We start from the raw sequence: 19923 nt of genomic DNA on the forward strand, positions 1-19923 counted from the left end.
AGCCCCCTCTGGTCTAGTTCCAGATGTTCCTCATGCCCAAGGAAGTCTCTGCACCCAACAAGTCATTCCTATTTCCCCTCTCTCCGGGCCCTGACAACCACTTGTCCGCTTTCTGTCTCTCTGGATTTGCCTACTCGGGTAAACGGAGTCAGATGATACGTGACCTTCTGTGTCTGGCCTCCACTCAGCATCACATCTTCAGCATTCACCCACGTGATGGCGAGCATCGGCCCTACATTCCTATTTATGTCTAACAACATTCATTTTAAGGATTTACCGCATTTTATTGGCCCACTCACCCCCGATGGGCATTTGGGTTGTTTCCACCATTTGGTCATCATGAATAGTGCTGCTGTGCTCACATATGTTCATGGACATGTCTCAGTGCCTGTTGTAGTTCTTTTAGGTATCTGTCTAGGAGTGGAATTGCTGGGCCATGTGATAATTCTTTGTTTAAGTTCTTGAGGAAACGACACGCTGTTTCCACAGTGGCTGCACCATTTTGCATCTCCACCAGCAACGTACAAGAATTCCAGTCCTCCATATCCTCGCCAACCCTTCTTATTTTCCTTAAAAAAAGAAAAAAATTAGGGCCATCCTAGCAGGTGACAAGGGAGACTGCCTCTCGCTGTGATGTTGATTTGCATTTCCCTAATGACTCGTGATGTTAGGCATCTTTTCATTTACATGTTGGCCGTTTGTATATTTTGTATTTTCTTTGGAGAAATGCCTATTCAAATCCTTTGCCCTTAAAAAAAAAATCCTTTCTTTCTTTTTTTTTTTTTTTTAGTTGTAAGTATTCTTTATAAATTCTGGATACTAGAGCCTTATCCCATATATGATTTGCAGATATTTCTTCCCAGTCCGTAGGTTGTCTTCACTTTCTTGATAGTGTCCTTTCCTGCGCAAAAGTTATTAATTCTTATGATACCCACCTCATTTTTTCTTTTGTTATTTGTGTTTTTAGTGTCCTGAGAATCTGTTGCCCATCTAAGGTCATGAAGATTTCCTCCTGCATTTTGTAAATGATTTTTATAGTTTTAGTACTTCCATTTAGGTCTTTGGTCTGTTTTGAGTTCATTTTTTGTGTATGGTATGAGGTAGGGGTCTAACTTCATTTTTTGGCATGCGGGTATCCAGTTTTCCCAGCACCCTGTCCTTTTTTGGAATGCTCGTTTCTCGAGGCAGAGCCCAGGTTTCACTTTCTTTTCTCTGCCTTCCTCAGTGCCTTTGCCAGTGCCCGGCACATTGCGGGTGGGGGAGGCAACTGGACATTGAGTGAATGAGTGAATGTGAGTGCCTGAGCCCCTGTCTTATCCCAAGAGGCAGCCCGCGCACATGAGAAGCCCAGGGGCTGAGTGACCAGGTCCTTTTCTTTGATCTACAGGTGCAGCCAGCGTCATTGTCGGTCACCCTCTGGACACGGTCAAGGTACTTCAACCACGTTTGCCATTACCTCTTGGGAGGGGGCCTGGAGTGAGTCTGCCTCCAGGAATGCATCTGCTGTTTCTGATCCCAAGACAGTCTCCAGCCCAGGGCAGATTCTGTGTGCCAGCCCAGGGGGGGTGGGGCGCCAGGAAGACTGGTTTGGATCATCCTTCTCCTCTCATTACTTGGCAGTGATTTTGTTTTTGTGAATGTTCCATTTCTGCCTTGAGGTTCTCATGGGCTGTGGGGGAGGGGGCCAAGGCAATGGTGAGTATCCCCTTAGTCTCTGTGGAACTAAGAAACTGGGAAAGGCTTCAGATGTGAAGTGGCCTTGGAGTCCAAAATTTAAGGTTGGGTTTTAGGTGATTAGAAAAGATGTTCTAGGCATGGAAAGCAGTGTGGGCAGAGGTGGAGATGGGGACACTGCCTGGGGGCCATGCTTGGGAAAAGTGTGGCCAGTGTTGCTGATGCATCAGGTTTCTGAAAGCACCTATAGGATCAGAGTCCAGGAAAGGTGGGCCAGCACTTAATCTTTGGAAGCCTTCAGTATCAGGTTGGGACTGTGGATTTGGGCTGGGGTCGGCAACTGTTGTAAGGTGATGTAGTGCATGGAGTGTGAGGACTCAGTAGGGCCATCTGACATTGGGATCATCCATGCTCCTTGTTCTACAGATATAGAAACTAGCCCAAAAGGGGAAGGGGCTTGCCTTAGGCCAGACAACAGCTTAAAGCATTGAAGAGTGAGGTGAGTGCCCCCCATCCTCGCCACCTGTCCCCAGGACTCAGAGCCTTACTCTAAGAGCATGGTCACGAATAGTGCCTTCTCACTCCTGAATTGAACATTCATGTCTAAGGCTCTGGCTGGATTGTGCACAAAGAGGAGCTGTTCAAGCCCTTCCCAGCCGGCTGCTACAGTCCCTTTTCTCCCCGTCTTCCTCCCTTTGGGACAGTGTGCCCCTCTTAGGTCAGAGCCTCGGCCTGCTCTCTTCTTGACGGGGCGTCAGCCCATTTGTCTTGAATAATTGAAGATATTTCCTAGCTCCTTGTATCCCCCTATGGCCCTGTCTTTTGCTCATACATCAAACACCTACTAGACACTTGTTTTTGCAGGCAGTATGGGGATAGCAAGGCATCAGTAGGAGACAAAACATGTCCAATCCCTGCCCCTGTAGACCTTCCGGCTACATTCCTGGCACAGGCAACCATTGTGTCTCCCGGGGAAAGTGTCCTTCCCTTACCCTCAGCGTGACCAGGGGCTGGTGGAGCTTGTTGGAGGCATGCCCTCCCCACACAGGCAAGTCTGGCCACCTGAAAAGGTGGAGCTGTCCTCCTCTCCACTTTGCCCCTTCCTGATACATCAAATCCAGTCTCTGCCCAGCCTGAGAACCTCTTCACTCAGCAGACCAGCCTGGTGATGCCAGCTTGCATGGCTGGCCTTGCATCCCATCCGGGGATGTGGCCCGGGGCCCTCGTAACTGCTCAGGACAAGGAGCCTTCCTTCCTTTCTTCTGGCTGATGTTTTCTCTGAAGTTTCTGAGAAAGGTCCAGGCAAGAGGCTCAGAGTCTGAATCACCTGGAGGACAGTCTCTGCCTCCCCACCTATTCTCCCTTGCCCAGGGTGCAGCCCTTACCCTCCCCACGCCTTGCTTTTCTCATCTGAAAAATGGGCAAAGAGCATCTCCCGGCAGGGCTGTCATGAAGTTTGTCGCTGTGGCACCGAGGCTAGAGTAATGAGTGAGACTTTCGCATCCTGATGAACACCCCTGCTGGGATGTTGGGAGTGCGTTGTGACTTGTCTGAGGTGCCAGGGCTTGCCCTTGGAAGAGCCCAGCCAAAAGGACCTGGTCAGGCTCCTTCCCCTGCCCTTGGCTACCTCACCCAAGTATGAGAGCCAGCCCGTGGCTGCTTGCTGGCCATGGAGCTGGGATCCGGATTCTCACCTGGCTCTCGGCACAGCTGGGGCATTTGGGGTGTATGCCTGATGCAGTGTGACTTACCAGGGTTTGCTAATCAGGGCTCAGCTGCCTTTAGACCAGCTAGCGAACTACGGGAGAGCAAGTAGGCATTGTTGCAAGCCGCTACGTTTGTCATAATTCGTTACAGCGGCAACAGGAAGCGAATAGAGGAAGACAGCTTTGTCCATCTGTGAAAGGGGATGGTATCCATGCTGCCTAGTGTTTGTGGGGTTCTGCGAGAGAAGTTCTGTAGGAGGCCCCATGTTTCCCCAGGAGTGCAGTTGTCCTACACTGAATACAGGCACCTGTTATGACGGTGCACTGTGCTGCTGGCCACAGGGGCGGCCTCCTCAGGAGCTCAGCGTGGCGGGGAGACCATCGCTCCATGGTTTTGAAACTATTCTGTGATCTGGGTTTGACTCTTGAGTTGAGTTTCCTCATGTACGGTTTGCTTGAGTGATTCGAGCCCGCGAGTTTTTCAGTGGAACTTGATTCTTCTTGGGGACTCAACCTTTTTGTGGATTCGGTACCCAGAAGCATCCCTGTCAGCGCTGGGGCCAGTTGGGAGAGGGCATTCGGCCTCTTTATGCCAGTCTTAAATGGGGACGAGAAAGAGACCCGTGCCCACCTCCCCTTGCCTACGTTCTCATCCTGGTTGGGGATACCCCACCCCCAGGTAGACCTCTGTGGGTCTGCTTAATGGGAAGACCATGAATGCCCTGTTCTCATCTTGCTACACCTTCCGGGGTGTCTTCACCTCCACCTGACTTAATATTGCATTTCCTTCAACCAGCCCACACTCTTGACCCTGGGTCTCTTTTTCTCCATGGCACCTGTCATCATCTGGCATATATATTTGATTGGGAATTACCTTTTATTGGCTTTTTTTTTCCATCCCCACTTGGGTATAAGTTCCAGGAGGCCAGTAAGTTTGTTTTCTCTACCGCTGAATTTCCTGAGAGTAAATCAGTGACTGTTATAAAACAGGCGTTCAATAGTACTGGTTGAGTGGGTCAATCAATACATTTCTCTGATTATGAAAGCAATCTTTATGAAACATAGGATACCATTTACGTATCGTACCTGTAAGAGCGCTACAGATTGCCTGTGGCCAGCTGGGTTTCTAACACTGTTGTGATGAATGTCGGGCTCTTAGCCGTGCTGTTAGCCATGGTTATTAGCTCAGAGAGGGGGTGCGGAGGGAGAATGTTGGAATTTTTTTATTAGGAAAATGTATTCCCACATGAGCTGTGTACTGAAAATCATTTTTAAATTATGTAAGCTAAAAATAATGAAAGTAACTCCTGTCTATCGTAGGAAAGTTGGAAAATGAAATGCAGTTCAGTGCAGAAAAACATCACCCATGATTTTCCCCTCAGAGGCCGTCACTTTTATGATGTGTGTTCTGCCTAAGTTTCTGCTACTTGTCTACAGACTGAGCTCAGGCTGTTAGTGTAGAGTATTAGTCTGCCCCGTGGGTCTTCGTGGTCCCTGGACCCTGTGGATTCTAGGGGGCAGGGTCCAGATCATTCCTTCTGTGGTTCTCAGGGCTCCTTCTTACCAGTTTCAAGTGGGGTGCCCTGGCCCTTTTGTGGGCTTCCTCAGACCCTCTGTGGCTGTCAACTCATGCCCCTGATCACCAGAGCCAGCCTCCATCATAGGACACCACATCTTCCCCTCCAGCCCCTCCTTCATCCAGTGCAAAGGGGACACGTGCCAGGGCCATGCTCAGCTTGGGGACAGGAGGGAAATACGAGACGACCCTGCCATAGAGAGGGAGCCCAAATAAGCCATAATTAAACAGAGAAAGGACACCATTGCAACATTTAAGTTCAGACTGAAAAGATGAGCAGGAGCTGGAGGAAGAGCCTTCTGGGGGGAAGGAAGGGCTGATAGAAATTTCAGGCAGGGAGGGGAAGGGGGAAAGTGACATTCTAAGGACTTGGGGACGTGCCACGTGGTGGGCACAGACGGCAGGGGCATGGGGAAAATGACATGCAGGGGTGAGAGGCAGGCAGTCCCAGGCCTCCTGGACGCTGGCAGAGAGGGTGGGGTTTACTCTAGGTTTGCTGGGAAGCCACCAGTGAACTTTGAATGGCAGTGGTGTGATTCACTGTGGTTGGAAGAGAGCAGCGTGACTGCTGTGCAGATGCAGGCGAAGGGGTGAGAGGGAAGACCAGCCCATCCTCCAGCGGGGAGACCAGTGGGGAGACCAGCCCATCCTCCAGCGGGAGATGCGGGGCTTCCGGGGGGGTGAGAAGGACAAGTCGCTCTGCTAATACTGAGGACAGCAGACGGAGCAGGGCCACGGATTAGTTTTTGTAGTCAAGAGACAGGGATCACATGCTGATCATTCAGGCATCACTTTGGAACAACAAACGGGCCTTTGTTCTTCTCTCAGACCAGGGAGACTTCTGCTATGTTCAGCAAGGTCTGAATGGGACGTTGAGGGAGGCGGTGCAGGTAGAGGACAGAGCACAGGCCTGGTGGGGACAGAAACCCAGCCCTCCTCACTGGCCAGGTCACTTGGGGCAGGGCCGTCCCTCTCCGGGCCCCGGTGCCACAAGGTCAGCGTCTCTGGGGCAGCGGGGATGTGAATGATCCCGGCCTGGGCCCTCACGTCACTGCATCTTTCCGCAGACTCGCCTGCAGGCCGGCGTCAACTACGGGGACACCATCAGCTGCATCCGCACGGTGTACAGGAGGGAGAGTGTAAGTGCCCCCCGCCCCGGGGCAGGGCCTGGAGCCGCACCCGCCAGAGACTCCCACGAACGAACGGCTCGAAGCCTGCCCAGGCCCGGGCACCGTGGCCACAGTCCTGACGCCAGCCCATCGGGCGGGAGGCCTGATCATTGCTTTTGGCTCAGCGTTGCCTCCTCCCTCCTCATCTCACACCACCACACCTCAAGTGTCGTGCGTCACCTAAACTTAACCCTGACACCTTGTGCAGTGTTACTGGAGAGAGACCTGATTTTGTGTAACCTCTCTGGAGAAATTCTAAGGAATTTGGAGTCACAGGAAGGAGAAGTCCTGTGAAAACAGGGTGACCCGTCCATTTTCAAAGCCAAACGAGAGGTCACTAAACCACGCATTCACTGGCTTCCCTTCCTGTGGCGGGAGCCAGGCCCTTCTGATTCCAGATGTCCAACGCTGACTTGTACCTCAGGTTTCTTGAGACCAGGAGACCCAAGATTTTCCTTTTCCAAGGGGAAAACTGAATAATATTTTTTTAAGTTTGTTTATTTTTGAGAGAGAGAGAGCACACGCATGCATATGAGCGGGGGAGGACCAGAGAGAGACAGAGAGAGATAGAGAGAGAGAATCCCAAGCAGGTCCCACCCTGTCAGCGCAGAGCCTGACTCAGGGCTCGAACTCACAAACCCTGAGATCATGACGTGAGCTGAAATCCAAAGTCGCACACCTAACTGACTGAGCCACCCAGGTGCCCCAGTTTTGAATAATATTTTATAGAGGGTATCAGGTACCCTTCTTGAGAATTAGCGTGTGCTTTCCGAAGACTTTCTCAGGCCCCTCTTTGGGGAGTTTAAAATACATTTTCTGATTTGTGATGAAATGACAATTTATTTATTTATTTATTTTAACGTTTGTTTATTTTTGAGATAGAGACAGAGCATGAACGGGGGAGGGTCAGAGAGAGGGAGACACAGAATCTGAAACAGGCTCCAGGCTCTGAGCTGTCAGCACAGAGCCCGATGCGGGGCTCGAACTCACAAACTGTGAGATCGTGACCTGAGCCGAAGTCAGACGCTTAACCGACTGAGCCACCCAGGCGCCCCTGAAATGACAATTTAAAGAAGCGGTCAGTTACAAGCCCCGTGGCAGCCCTGGGCTTTCCCTTGAGTCCCTGGAAACCTGGCCCCATTGCTGACCACCACCTTTTCCATGGCCTCCCTCATAGGAGGTGCCCTGGGGCTCGGGAGCCTCCCATCCGCGCTCGGAGATTTTCCTCGGAGGTGTGTTTTTTGTTTGGGTGTTCTAACTCTCTTGATAGGCTGCTTGACAACGGACTACAAACCTCACTCTAGCTGTTCCCAGCGATGTGCAATTCGTCACTCCCCTGAAAGGTGGCCATCAATTCTCCTTTTTGGCACACATGGTCCCCATTGCCTGCCAGCCAATGTACCAGCGCAGGGGGTTTTGTGGGAACTGTGGGCGTTCCTTGGAGACACAGCACTTTAGGGCTAAGTGATGTCCCACATTATCTGGAGGAGCTTGTTTTGGAGGGAGGACCTGAGGCAGGCTGTGTGTGAACGTGTGTGTGGGAGGTGTCCTGCCTCTGACAGATAGGGCGCAAACACCTAGGTCAGGATTAGCAGGTTTGTGTCGGCCCTGGAGTTTGTACAACAGCTTCCTGGTGCTTTTTCGCTTTTGGCACAGAGCTAAAAGTATGTGCTGGCCTAACTCCTCCAAGGGCCTCTGGAATTTTCCAGGTTTCGGAGGAGTGTCTGTGATGTTCCTCAAGAGTGCAGGGTGGAGGGGAGCCTGGGTGGCTCAGTCGGTTAGGCGTCCGACTTAGGCTCAGGTCATGACCTCACAGTTTGTGGGTTCAAGCCCTGCACTGGGCTCTGGGCTGACAGCTCAAGTTCTGTGTCTCCCTCTCTCTCTGCCCCTCCCCAGCTCGTTCTCTGTCTCTCCCTCCCTCTCTCCCTCCGTCACTCTCTCCCTCTCTCAAAAATAAATAAACATTAAAAAAAATTTTTTTTTAAAAAGAGTGCAGTGTGGAAAGGACCCTCTCCTCAGCCTGCAGCCCCCTCTCCTGTGGTTTCCGCGTATGTGCAGAAACCTTCTGAGGACTCTGCTCCCCTTAGACCCACCCCATAGACTTGGCCCATTGAATTTTAGTCACCTGTCAGTTTGTCTGGCCCTGTCCCCCTCCCCTTTCCAGAGCGTAGGCTCAGTGAGGGCGTAGGCTCAGTGAGGGCAGCGAGGATTTCTTATGGTGTCGCCCTGGCACCTGGCAGATGTTTCAGAGAATGGTGCTTGGCAACTCTGTGCTACCCTCTAGGGCTCCTCGCAGCCTGATATCCTTCCAGCCCAAGAACACGGCCACCCTGGTGGCAAATACGGATTCCAGGCCCAGGACCCCTAGACTCGGGAAACAAAACTGCATACACGTGCTGATTTCTCCGCCCAGGGCAAGAATGCCCTGGAGAGCACCCCCTCACCTGCCATGGCTCTCCTATCACTCAGCATCCTCTTGTATTCTTGTCGCTGTCATAATGATTTATTTTTCCTGTAGTGTCACCTCACCAGCCTGCGGGCTCCCAGGTGGGCAGGGACTGTGCGGAGGGCAGCGTGGGGAGCTCGGCGCCTTGGCCTGCAGACGTCCCCGGGCCCTCATGCTCCACCGCCCTCGTTTTCTCACAGGTCTTCGGCTTCTTCAAGGGCATGTCCTTTCCCCTTGCCAGCATCGCGGTCTACAACTCTGCGGTGTTTGGGGTCTTCAGTAACACGCAGAGGTTCCTCAGCCAGCACCACTGCAGGGAGCCCGGGGCCAGCCCGTCCGGCACCCTATCTGACCTTCTCCTGGCCAGCATGGTGGCTGGCGTGGTCTCTGTGGGGCTGGGCACGCCCGTAGACCTCATCAAGATCCGGCTGCAGATGCAAACACAGCCATTTCAGGAAGGTAAGAGGGGTCCTGATGCCTGGGTACCTGCGACCCTTGGCTGGTTCGCCGGTCTGGGATGCAGTTGTTAATATCCTTTTCATTGAGCAGAGCATCTGCATTGTCACGTGATAGTCTATAATTATTCTTCTTATCTGTAGTATCTATCATTAATTAGATGATTAATCAATTGTTCTGTGCCAGGCGCCTACCTAGAGCCCTGTGTATGTTCACTTAATTGGTCTTCATAACAATTGTATAAGGAAGGTGCTATTACTGTGTCCATTTTGCAGAGGAGAAAACCAAGTCTCTCAGAGGTTGAGACACCTATACAAGGCGACACAGCTAATGACCGGTGGGTAAGGAGCAGCTACATAATTTGCAGTGTCCTGTGTGGGAGGAAAATGTGGGATTCCTTATCGAAAAATTATGAAGAATTTTCAAAGAGCATCCCAGAGCATTAAATCAGGCATGGGGACCTGAGGAACTCACAGACGGATCTCAACCCCACACACTTGTCCACAACACCAGGGTGTGCAGCCAGGACGTCTCATACCTAGACCACCAGCTGTAGGGGGTGAGGGGTCACTCCTCTCCCCCTCCTTGACTTTGTAGTTAGAGCTTCATTTCTTGGTGTGCTACACAGCAACCCTGTACCACATGCCGAGTCTGTTACTTCCTCTCTGCTGAGAAAGGAGTTTCTGTGTCTTTTCCTGGGAGTGGTTTTGATAAAGGAGGATGGAAAGAACGGGAAGGCACTTGGTGTGCAGAGTAGAAAGTGCCAGCTTGCAAGGAAGGACAAGCTGGGGGCCTTAGGTTTCAATCCCTCCACGTACGGTTCTTGACTCTGACTGCACTCTGTCTCGTCAGGTTAAGATACACCCCTGCCTGGGCCACCGTCTCCTTTCTGTATAATGGAAGGGCTGGATCTGTGGTGCTTCCTGACACCTCAGATGTCTGGTCTGGGCTGACAGCTCTCATGGATAAGACTCCTCTCCCTGACAGCCTTTTGAATGACCTGTATGTGACGTCTCTGGCCTCAGAGGCTGGGGCTCAGCTGGGCTCCACAGTCAAAGCCCTGTAATATACTGGGGAGCATTCCAGCCAGCCCAGCAGCTCTTCTGCCTTGATTCAGCCCGCACATCTTGTCCAGCCCAGGATGTATTCGGGACAAGGCTGTACATTCCCTGAGCACGATGCTGGTATCCCCACTGGGGCATGTGGAGGGCCTGGGGCCAGCTGCCCTAACCAGTTGCGTCATGCCTCAAGGATGCTCAGTACCCCCCAGGCCCACGGTCACTGTCATCATGTGGGTGACACAGGGCAACAAACAGGTTGGCTCATCTGGAGGGTTACAGCACACCCCTGTTGGGACCACTAAGAGACCTGCGGGGCAAGGGGATCCCACCTCCACCTGTTTGACATACTGAGTCATGTCTTGGTACAATTTAGTTGAGTCGAAGGGTTGCACCTCACAGAAATGTCTGAAGCTTGCTGATCTGGTCCTGTCCCAGAGGCAAAAGCAAAGATGTAGAGGAAAGAACATCATGAACAGACTGAGAACAAGGAGTCCTGGCCCCCAGCCTGGTGTTTTCTCTGTCCTATTTCAGGAAAGCTTTATGTCCGTCTCAGGCAGAGAGGAACTCTCTCCTTAAGTCTTAAAACTCTTTGGGTCCGGATGCTGGAAGATTTACCATTGATGAGTCTTCTGCTCCTGGGGGCAGACCTGTGTCCTTCACAACCTGGGCACTTTGACCCTGGAAAGGGAGTAAAAAGGGCTAGGGGTGCATGTGCCTACTGGGGGAGGCGAGGCACAGCCAGCCCAGACACCGGGGGAGGTGTTTCAAGAAATGCCTTCCTTAGGAAAGCCTGGGACATTTGGAGGCAAATTAAGTGATTCCATCCTCTGTCCTGCCCTCTCCCACCCCCAACCTTCCCCACAGAGGGTGCTAGAATGGTGGCTATAACCTGACAGGCCAAGGCCTGAACCACAGGGGATCTTGAGGCCAGGCTAAAAGCCTCTGGCACTTGGAGGAAGGATGGGAGACAGTCCAGGAAGGGCCAGACCCAAGAAGGGCCCCAAAGCTGGGTGCAACCAGCTAGTTTTAGGGAGCTGGGCAGCTGCAACAGCTCACTGGATGCCTGACGGTGTGTGTGCCATTCAACTCACACCCCAGCTCGACACTGTAAGGTCTGTATAGCTGTTAGCCCTGTTCATTTACCCAGCACAGTAGGTACGCACGTGCTCTGGGCCAGCACAGCACTGAGGGTCACCTGTGCTTGTTCACCAGCAACCAAGAGAGCCTGACGTATAGCCCTCCCAGGCTATAGCCCTCCCAGGCTATAGCCCTCCCAGGCTATAGCCCTCCCAAACTGCCCACCTGGGAAGTCCAGACCCTTCTGGGGCCTTGTCTCCTGGATAAGCTCTCCGAGCAGTGACAACATGGAGACCAGTGTGCCCTCCCTGTCCCTCTCCACCAGGATGTGGAGGAGGAGGAGGGATGTGATTTCTCCGCCCAACTCCTGTATGGGTGGAACCCTGCCCACAGCCTTCTATGGTGAGTTCATCCAGAGTGCCCGAAGGAAACTTGTTGTCTTTAGTCAATCCCTCGAGGCAGCAACAGAAAATAAACATGTCTTTATTCTGTCCTTTACAATGTGCCACGAAACTGGCCTTTTGTGGGCTCAGGGGAGGCTCCTAATAAGAGGACAGGGGAATTTCCTGCAGGCAAACATTTCTCAGCTCTGCAGTTCTAAGTCTTAGCACCTGGGCCCCCCGGGGCTTAGCTGGCAGGTGTGAGGACAAAGGCGGTTTACCTGAGCAAGTGCAGGGAGCGTAGAAACGAGGACTGCAGCATCCGCCTGAGCTGTGCTCCCCAAGCCTCTCGTCTGAGCTCAGCCAGATCACAGCAGTGGGGGCTGAGTAGCTAGTATTTACTGAACCTGTATCCTGTGCCAGGCATCATGTGAAGAGCTCTGTGTGAGTCTCATCTTCCTAGCAACCCCGTTCCTAGACCTTTACAAAGGGGAGCCCGAGGCATGTCCTGAGGTTCCTCCCCCGGGGGGAAGTGGAGTGACTCAGGGCCCACTGGTGCTGTTTCTTTGTCTGCCCGGATGTAGAAGCAGCTTTGATAACACTCCTCGGGCCTTGGCACAAAGTTACCACAAATCTAGCATCGGTCTTGAGGGAGAAAGTGGGCTGGGAGCGTGTCTCCAAAAGGACATTGTTTAAAGTAATAGGCCCCGCTCCTGAAATCCAAGGGATGGGTGTGAATTCTGTGTCTGCCTGGTCTGTTGTTCACCCCCAGTCCAGCTGCCTGGGGCGGGAGAGCGGGGGTGGGGGCTGGGGGGAGGTCTTTGGTAGCTATCATGCTGCAGGGTATGGAGCAGGAGAGGCTGGCACTGGGCCACCAGGCCATACTTGCGCCAGGAGCCTCTCCAGGAAAGCGGAAGGACGCGGCTTTCTTTTCCTCGTCCCTCAGAAACCCTCTAGGCCAGAGATGGAAGGCTCAAAGACTCACTGAGACCTGGGAGGTACCATAAGTGAGCAGAGGTGCCTGGAAAATGTACCCACTTCCGTTTTACTTGACACCCACAGCCCTCCTAACCCACATCTCATTTTTCCTCTTTTGACTGAAACGTGGACACAGAACACGTTTCACTTTCACTATCACTCTGCCGTTGCAAAAGCAGCAGCTCAAGCACGAGTCAGCTTTGGTGCCAGGGAAGGCAGCAGGGAGTGGTGGGGACTGTGGCAAGGGTGGCTCACATCCTGTCTGAGGGGTCAGCTATGACCTCATCCCAGGTCCCAGTTGCCGCATGGCCTGGATTGGAAATTGTCAGACAAACTAATTAAGAACAAAACCAGACACAAACACAACGCCGTGAAGCCCGAAGCACCGTGTGGACTGGATCAGCGTGTGGCTGGTCCTGACTTACTGGCTTGTGGTCTTGGTTCTGGGTCAGGCCCGCTCCGTGTGGTGACTGTGCTGAGCTGGGCGTTTGCAGGCAGCCTTGGGCAGGGCTTGTGGGATTGTCCACGGTTTGTGGCTTTACCCCAGAATTGTCCAAACCACTTTCTGGGAAGAGATGATGGGCCTTGAGAGACTGTGCCCATATACTGAAGCTGGGTACCGGGGATCTCTGGCATCTTTGCTTTGGGACATGTGACAGGTAGAATGGAGGCCACGTCAAGGTCAGAGTTCAGCTCAGCTGAAGGCTTGCAAATATAGCACCAGGGAGCTCATCCTGATTATCTACCAGTGGTGACCCGTGGTTGAAAAGGTACAAAAGACATGAAGCTCCTGGGTGGCTCAGTCAGTTAAGTGTCTGTCTCTTGTCTTGGGCTCAGGTCCTGATCTCACAGTTTGTGGGTTCGAGCCCCGCATCAGGCTCTGTGCTGACAGTGCAGAGCCTGCTTGGGATTCTCTCTCAATCTCCTCCCTCTCCCTCTCGCTCTCGTTCTCGCTCTCTGGCTCTCCTCTCTGGCTCTCCCTCTCCCTCTTCCCTCTGGCTCTCCCTCTCCCTCTCCGTCTCCCCCTCCCCTCCTGCTCTCCCTGTCCCTCTCCCTCTCCCTCTCCCCTCCGGCTCTCCCTCTCCTTCTCCTCTCTGGCTCTCCCTCTCCTCTCTGGCTCTTCTCTCTGGCTCTTCCCTCTGGCTCTCCCTGACTTGTAGTTTCAAAATAAATGAATAAACTTTAAAAAAAAAATGTACATAAGACAGAACATTAAATGTAGAGGGACAATGTCCAAATATAATCACTGTTACTACAGTAATGTGTGTCTTTTTCTAAATAAAGTATATATTTTAATTAAATATTTAAATATAAAGTATTTTAATTAAAATATTTTAAGAGGTTGTCCTTATATAGACAGTTTCATATTCTGTTTTAAGTCAATATTATAACAAATATTTTCCATGTTATGAAAATGGCATATAAAATTACTTAAAATAGATGACTAATATTTAAAATCGATGTGCATCTCTGTGCACACAAGGCCCACAGACACACATGTATCGAGAGGGATGATACGGTGTGGCAAAAATGCAGTTTCTGGAGTTAGACTGCCTGCTTCTAATCCTACCTCCATGAGAACCCAGGACCTCTGGGTAGCGCCCCTAACGTCACCCAGCCTCAGTTTCCTCATCGGCAAAGCAGGCATAACCATACTAGCTACTTCATAACTGGGGTAGAACGGAATGATGTATCACACGTGACTATTTTAGCACAATGCCTAGCTCGTTGAAAACATGAAATAAGTGTTAGCTGTACTATTAAACTTCTGTAACCACGTTTCCTGTGATGGACGTTTAGGTTTTTGACCGTTTGTTCTCTTTTGAAAATAGTAATGTGCTCAGGCAATGTGTCCATAAGGAGTTGGTTTCAGTTAGTGTTGTTTCCCTGAATGTGTGGGCTCTTTGATTCATGAATGAGTCAAAAGTTCTGGTCATTTTTAAGATTCTTGGCACATACTGTGAAATTGTCGTACAGAAGCGTTTTACCAAATTACATCAGCAGTTGCCGAAGTTGAGAGGGAAGTTCTGTCTGGCTCTGACTGCCGCTGCATACTAAACAGCCGTTACCCCGCACGAAAACTCTTGTAACTTAGCAGAGGTTTTCTGTTGGTGCCCCTGCCACTTGGCTGGCAAGGAAAGGCTGGCCTGAGTTCAGCTGGATGTGGCCTGGACTGTAAGGCACCTGTGAAGAAACCCTCCCTTTTAAGTCATCCTTACCCTGTGTGTGGGCATGAGCCTCCCTGGGTGCCCTACCGGGCCTGAACTGGAATTCAGGGCTGTGGTCCCAGAGGCCAGCAATCCCTCTGCCGCCTGGGCCAAGTCGTATCCTGGAGGTCTATGGCCATTCACACTCACTTCTCCATCTTTGAGCTCTCAGGTCTGTGTTTTAACTCAGAGCCTGATTAATGTGCGTATCACAAAGACCTCAACCCCCCAGGAGGGCAGAGTTTGGGGCCTGGAGGAGGAGGGCTCAGCATTAACTCTGTGCTGACCAGCCTCTAATTTCGCCAGGCCCGGTTGAAGGCAGAGAGCTGAGTGTTCTACCTGTTGGAACACAGTCTCTGGTTCTTTCATTCACAAGCCTTTCCTGAGTTCTTGCTGTGAGCCACGCAGAGTAGATAAATCAGAGGTATCAGATGCACAGCCCCTGCCTCCAGGGAGCACACAGTCTGGTGGGGTGTAGCAAAACGAGAAGGGCCTATGGAAGGCTCTGGCACCTCGGAGTCTGGCTCTGCAGGTCAGGAAGACTCCAGACAGCAAGTGGCCATTGATGGGGTGTTTGAATATTGGCTAGGCTTTGGAGAGGAAAATGTGGTGATGGAGAGGGGTTTCAAACAGAGGAAACCTGTAGGGACAGGGTCAGAGGTGGGAAAAAGCAGGCATGTGACAGAACGAGTGAACCGTTCTTGGTTAGGGCAGGGAGGGGAAGGTGCAGGGTGAGCTGTGAACATCTTGGATTTCTTTTTTTTTTTTTTTTTTTTTAATTTTTAAATGTTTATTTTTGAGAGAGACAGAGTGTGAGTGGGGGAGGGGCAGAGAGAGAGGAAGACACAGAATCCGAAGCGGGCTCCAGGTTCTGGGCCGTCAGCACAGAGCCTGATGTAGGGCTCGAACTCACGAACTATGAGATCATGACCTGAACTGAATTTGGACACTTAACCAACTGAGCCACCCAGGCGCCCCTGAACAGCTTGGATTTCTTAGCCGAGGGTGGGCTAAGGTGCCCTTCAGCAGGCAGCGAGGCATATTGGACACGCAGAGCTGTGTGGTAGGAAGGTGGATCCGGCCTTCAGAAGAAGGAGAGGTGAATGGGTTGTTTTGGGGGCTGTAGCCTTAGACCAGGGAATAGGGGGCCCAGGGCTTTGGGGACGGAGGGGAGTGGTCCATGGGAGGCATCTGTGATGGAGAATCAGTGGGCCGAGCAGGAGAGAGGGAAGGGTCCAAAATGACCCAGGACTTGACATTTGGGTGACTGTCAGGGAGGAAGCCTCCCACACGGGGAATTAAGCGGCACGTGAAGTATGTTGAGGCCGCGCTTGGCGTGGAGCAGGTGACCCGTATACGCTTCTTGTCCCTGCTGCAGTTTTGGAGACTGGCAGGAGGGCAGGCTTGAGTGAGAACATGCTGAGTTTGGCTGGGTTCCTGTGCGAGGTACTGCAGCTGGAATATCAGGGGGGGAGCAATAGTCTTGTGACAGCGAAGTGACAGCTGAGGTGAGCCGCAGAAAGGAAGAGGGTGGAGATGAATGGGAAAATGCCAGGAAGGAGCTCCCGCAACGCCAGCAGCTGTACAGTCAGCAGTTACTGAGCCCCGACCACGTGCACCCCGCCTTTAAATCATCATACCATTCTCTGTGTCTTACAGATAGGGAAACTGAGGCTCAGGTCGTGTGACGTGTCTGTGCTCCCTCAGCTGTTACATGGTGTCTCGGGGCATTGCTCCCAGCTGTCCACCTCCATGGTCCCTGGAGGCAGAGTCCTGGGAGGTCCCTGTCACCAATGTCACGTAAAGGGAATCAAGAGGGGAGAATTGCTGAAGAGGACATGACACTGGGGACAGAGACCAAAGGGTGGGGAAGGAAAAAGCCTTTCGTCTCCAGGTTGTGAGAGAAGAACAAAGCAGATGATGCAGGGCCAGAGGAAGGAGGTTGAGGGAGCCCTCATTGGAAGGCCTGACTCTTCCATGTTCAAGATTATATGAACAGAACGGAGGGGAGAGTGTGGCCAGGATTTGAGGAGAAGAAGGTCCTGATTTCCGAACATGCCTAGGTGAGATAAATAGGGCTGGAGTGGTGATAGCAGGGAGGGCCACGTGAGGGCTAGATCTGGGCAGGCAAGACCATCAACCACGCACCAGCATACAAAGCCTGTTTGGGCTCCAGGATCTGCATGATGACAAGACGGGGTAGAACCATTTGTCCGATTTTTCTGAATCTTCAGAGATGTCCGGCTGGGAAAGTCGCCAACCGTGTCTGGGAGGCCCTGACTACCTCGGTTTGTCTCTTTGGCAACGGAGTTTTATTGCCACCATAAAGATGTGTGGCTGCCAAGAAAAACACTCTTCTTCAGGCAGGTTGGCCTTGGGGAGGAGCAGCCTTCTGATAGAGCAGATCTTTCAAGACTTTCCCATTGCAGGGCAGGAATTATTGATACTAAACTCCCTCACTCTTGGTCCATTTAACTCCTGAAGAAGAGGGCCTATGTGGGAGGACAGGCACCCTTGGAGCATGTCAAAGGACTGGAGACAAGCCAGGACCGTACTGCCTGAGCCTTCTTTTTATGTAGGCTGTGAGCTGCCAGTGGTACATGAGGGCTGGAGCAGTAGCAGCCCTGAAGTGAAAGGAGGAAATGTGTGCAGAGGCCAGGCCTTTAGCCATGTAGTTCAAGAGGAGTCCTTGAATTCTGGATGGTTTGGCTGAATCTTTTCCAAACTGTGGTCCCACACCGCTAGCAGAGATGAATGAAGGTGCGTACAACGTAACACATGCCACTGTGCAGGTGATATACCTGGGTGACACATCCATTTGGTCTCAATCAATTGACGAGGGCAAATATTGTTCTGATTTCAGACTTGACGTTAGCATTGGTAGTTTTTGGCCCCGCGTGGGCGTCCGCAATCTCCCACAGTAGGTTTGGCCGCAGGCCACTGCTGCCCGAGGCTGGTACTACCAGCACTTCCAGAATCTGGAGTCGTATCAGGATAGGGGCGCTAAAAATAGGAGTGACTATCCGCCTCAAGTAAAGTTCATTTGTCAACATGCTCACTCAATTTTCACAAAAGCCAAAAGAAATTGACAGGCTATTTATCCTTCCCCTTTTGTAGATGATGAGGAAACTCAGGGCCAGTGTGGTTGAGTCTTTTCCACCGGGTTGTACAGTAGATAGCAACTGAGCAACAAAGCAAACCCCAGCTGCTTCTAATCCGGGGCTCTTTCTACTAAACCATCTGCCTGTCTTGGACTCTTCAGACCATAAGGAAACGGCTGGACTCACTGGAAACAGGAAGTGGACGAGAGCTTCCCGGTTGGTAACATTCCGAAGAAGTGCCCTGAGGGGTTTGCCCAGCCTGCGTAAACCCACATCATAGAAGTTACACCCGGCTTCTCTGCTGGAGGATGTATATCCACGGTACGGCATGCTTCCATGACATTTTGGAATAGCACAGTAGCCGGGACCATGATTTGGGAGTTTCTTCCAGTATCTACAGCCTCAGGGACAAGGACCAGACAGGACCAGGACTGGATGAATGCCAAGCTAGGGAGGGAAACTTTGGGAGGCCTAAGTCCTGAGAGCTGCCTGGTCAGATGCTCAAGTGTTGACTGAGTGGATATTGAGGCACAAAGCAGACACCGTGTCAGGTACAGGGTCACGGTGCTCTAGGACAGGCTGTAGCGTGGGATTCCCGTCATCAGGAAACTCCTTGCTTGGTTAGGGTACAACAACATGTTCAGAAAACAGCAGCATCTAGAACAGAGCTTTTAATAGGGGGTAGCACCTTTGCAGGCACTGGGAGGGGTGATCCCAGCTTTTCCTAAGAATACCTTTAAAATACAGGGGCGCCTGGGTGGCTCAGTCAGTTAAGCGTCACGACTCCCGGTCCGTGAGTTCGAGCCCCGCGTCGGGCTCTGGGCTGATGGCTCGGAGCTTGGAGCCTGCTTCCGATTCTGTGTTTCCCTCTCTCTCTGCCCCTCCCCTGCTCGTGCGCGCGCTCTCTCTCTCTCTCTCTCTCTCAAAAAAAACGTTAAAAAATTTTATAAAAATAAAATAAAATGAAATAAATGGGGTCCAACCCATAGAAGAGCAGCTGTACTTTAAGTGTCCATGGATAAAGCAAGCACCTATGGCAAGAAGTTACTAGGGATAATTAGTATATTTAGGTAAATTTTTGTCATGTCCCTCACAGTAACGCCTACACATAGGAGAAAAATGGTCATACATGTATGTGAGATATTTTAGGAATTATGTGAATCTATAATGCTAACCGATTTGCGGGTCCCTTGAAATAAGTCCATGCTCCCAACTTGCTAGTCTGCTAGCCTAGAAGTGTTTGAACACAGAAAACTTGGTAAACCTGCATGTCACTGACTGGGACCAGCAGGACCTTATCCATGGATGGCTTATTTGTTAAGGATTTTCTGTAGAAAATGACCTGCTGAGAAATAATGTTGTGTTCCCATCCCATCTCTAACTATGCACCCACGGGAAAGGTCTGGTGGCTCTGTCCCTTCCAGAGAATGGCCAGGCCTTTGTGTTCCTTGTGGCTGGTCCTCTTACCGCTGTGGATCAGTGACCCGCCATTGTGTTTCAGCTGACTGTCCTGTTTCCACAGTCATGGCCCATTGAAGAACTTAAACAGCACTATTTGAGAAGGGAAAGAGATGAAACTGTGTGGTGTTTGTGTCTCAGAAGGGCCCAGCAGTATTCTGTGGCTGTATTTGGGCTTCTCTGAAGAGGGGCAACAGTGGCAAATCTGTAGGGACCCCAGCCTGCGTCTGGGTTGCTTCAGCCCCTCTGAAGTGGGAGAACTCCCAAGAGGTGGCTGCGTGGGTACCTGTTAGGATTGGCCCAACATGCAAACCCCCACCCCATGCAGAAGCATCTGCCTTCAGAGGAACCTCTTGGCCCTGGCAGGGACCAGTAAGCAAGACATCTGACCCTGGTGTGGAGCAGTGGAGCCAGACTGCCTCACTGTGTGGCCTAAGGAGTAATGTTAGGGACCCAGCTAGACAAGGTGAGGGAGCCTGGAGGAGAAGCGATGTTTTTAGGATTGTATAGGCTCTCCTCTGCTCCTGGATGAAGATGACGAGCATGGTAGGGGTCTATTTCATTGACTTTGAGCATCCTGCCTGTCTTGGTATAGGGGGCTTGAGTTTGTCCTCACTGAATTTGGGAAAACAAA

The 19923-nt window shown here is 51.6% G+C and overlaps 1 protein-coding gene across 13 annotated transcripts in view; it reads left to right on the forward strand.

Annotated features, from left to right (window-relative positions):
• Positions 1-19923, forward strand: part of SLC25A48 (solute carrier family 25 member 48) — a 51769-nt gene that overhangs the window by 13183 nt on the left and 18663 nt on the right. For 8 of the 13 annotated variants that reach the window (XR_006715181.1, XR_006715184.1, XR_006715180.1 and 5 more), the window contains exons 2-4: positions 1388-1476; positions 6024-6095; positions 8772-9030. Coding sequence is in view for 10 of the 13 variants with exons in the window: in XM_045489604.1 (XP_045345560.1) it covers positions 1388-1476; positions 6024-6095; positions 8772-9030 (420 nt within the window). In the remaining 3 variants the exon portion in view is untranslated. The remainder of the gene's footprint in view (positions 1-1387; positions 1477-6023; positions 6096-8771; positions 9031-19923) is intronic. The other 5 variants (XM_045489630.1, XM_045489586.1, XM_045489615.1 and 2 more) reach the window with 2 other exon arrangements.

Source organism: Leopardus geoffroyi, chromosome A1 (assembly GCF_018350155.1).
Source record: "Leopardus geoffroyi isolate Oge1 chromosome A1, O.geoffroyi_Oge1_pat1.0, whole genome shotgun sequence".
NCBI lineage: Eukaryota > Metazoa > Chordata > Mammalia > Carnivora > Felidae > Leopardus > Leopardus geoffroyi.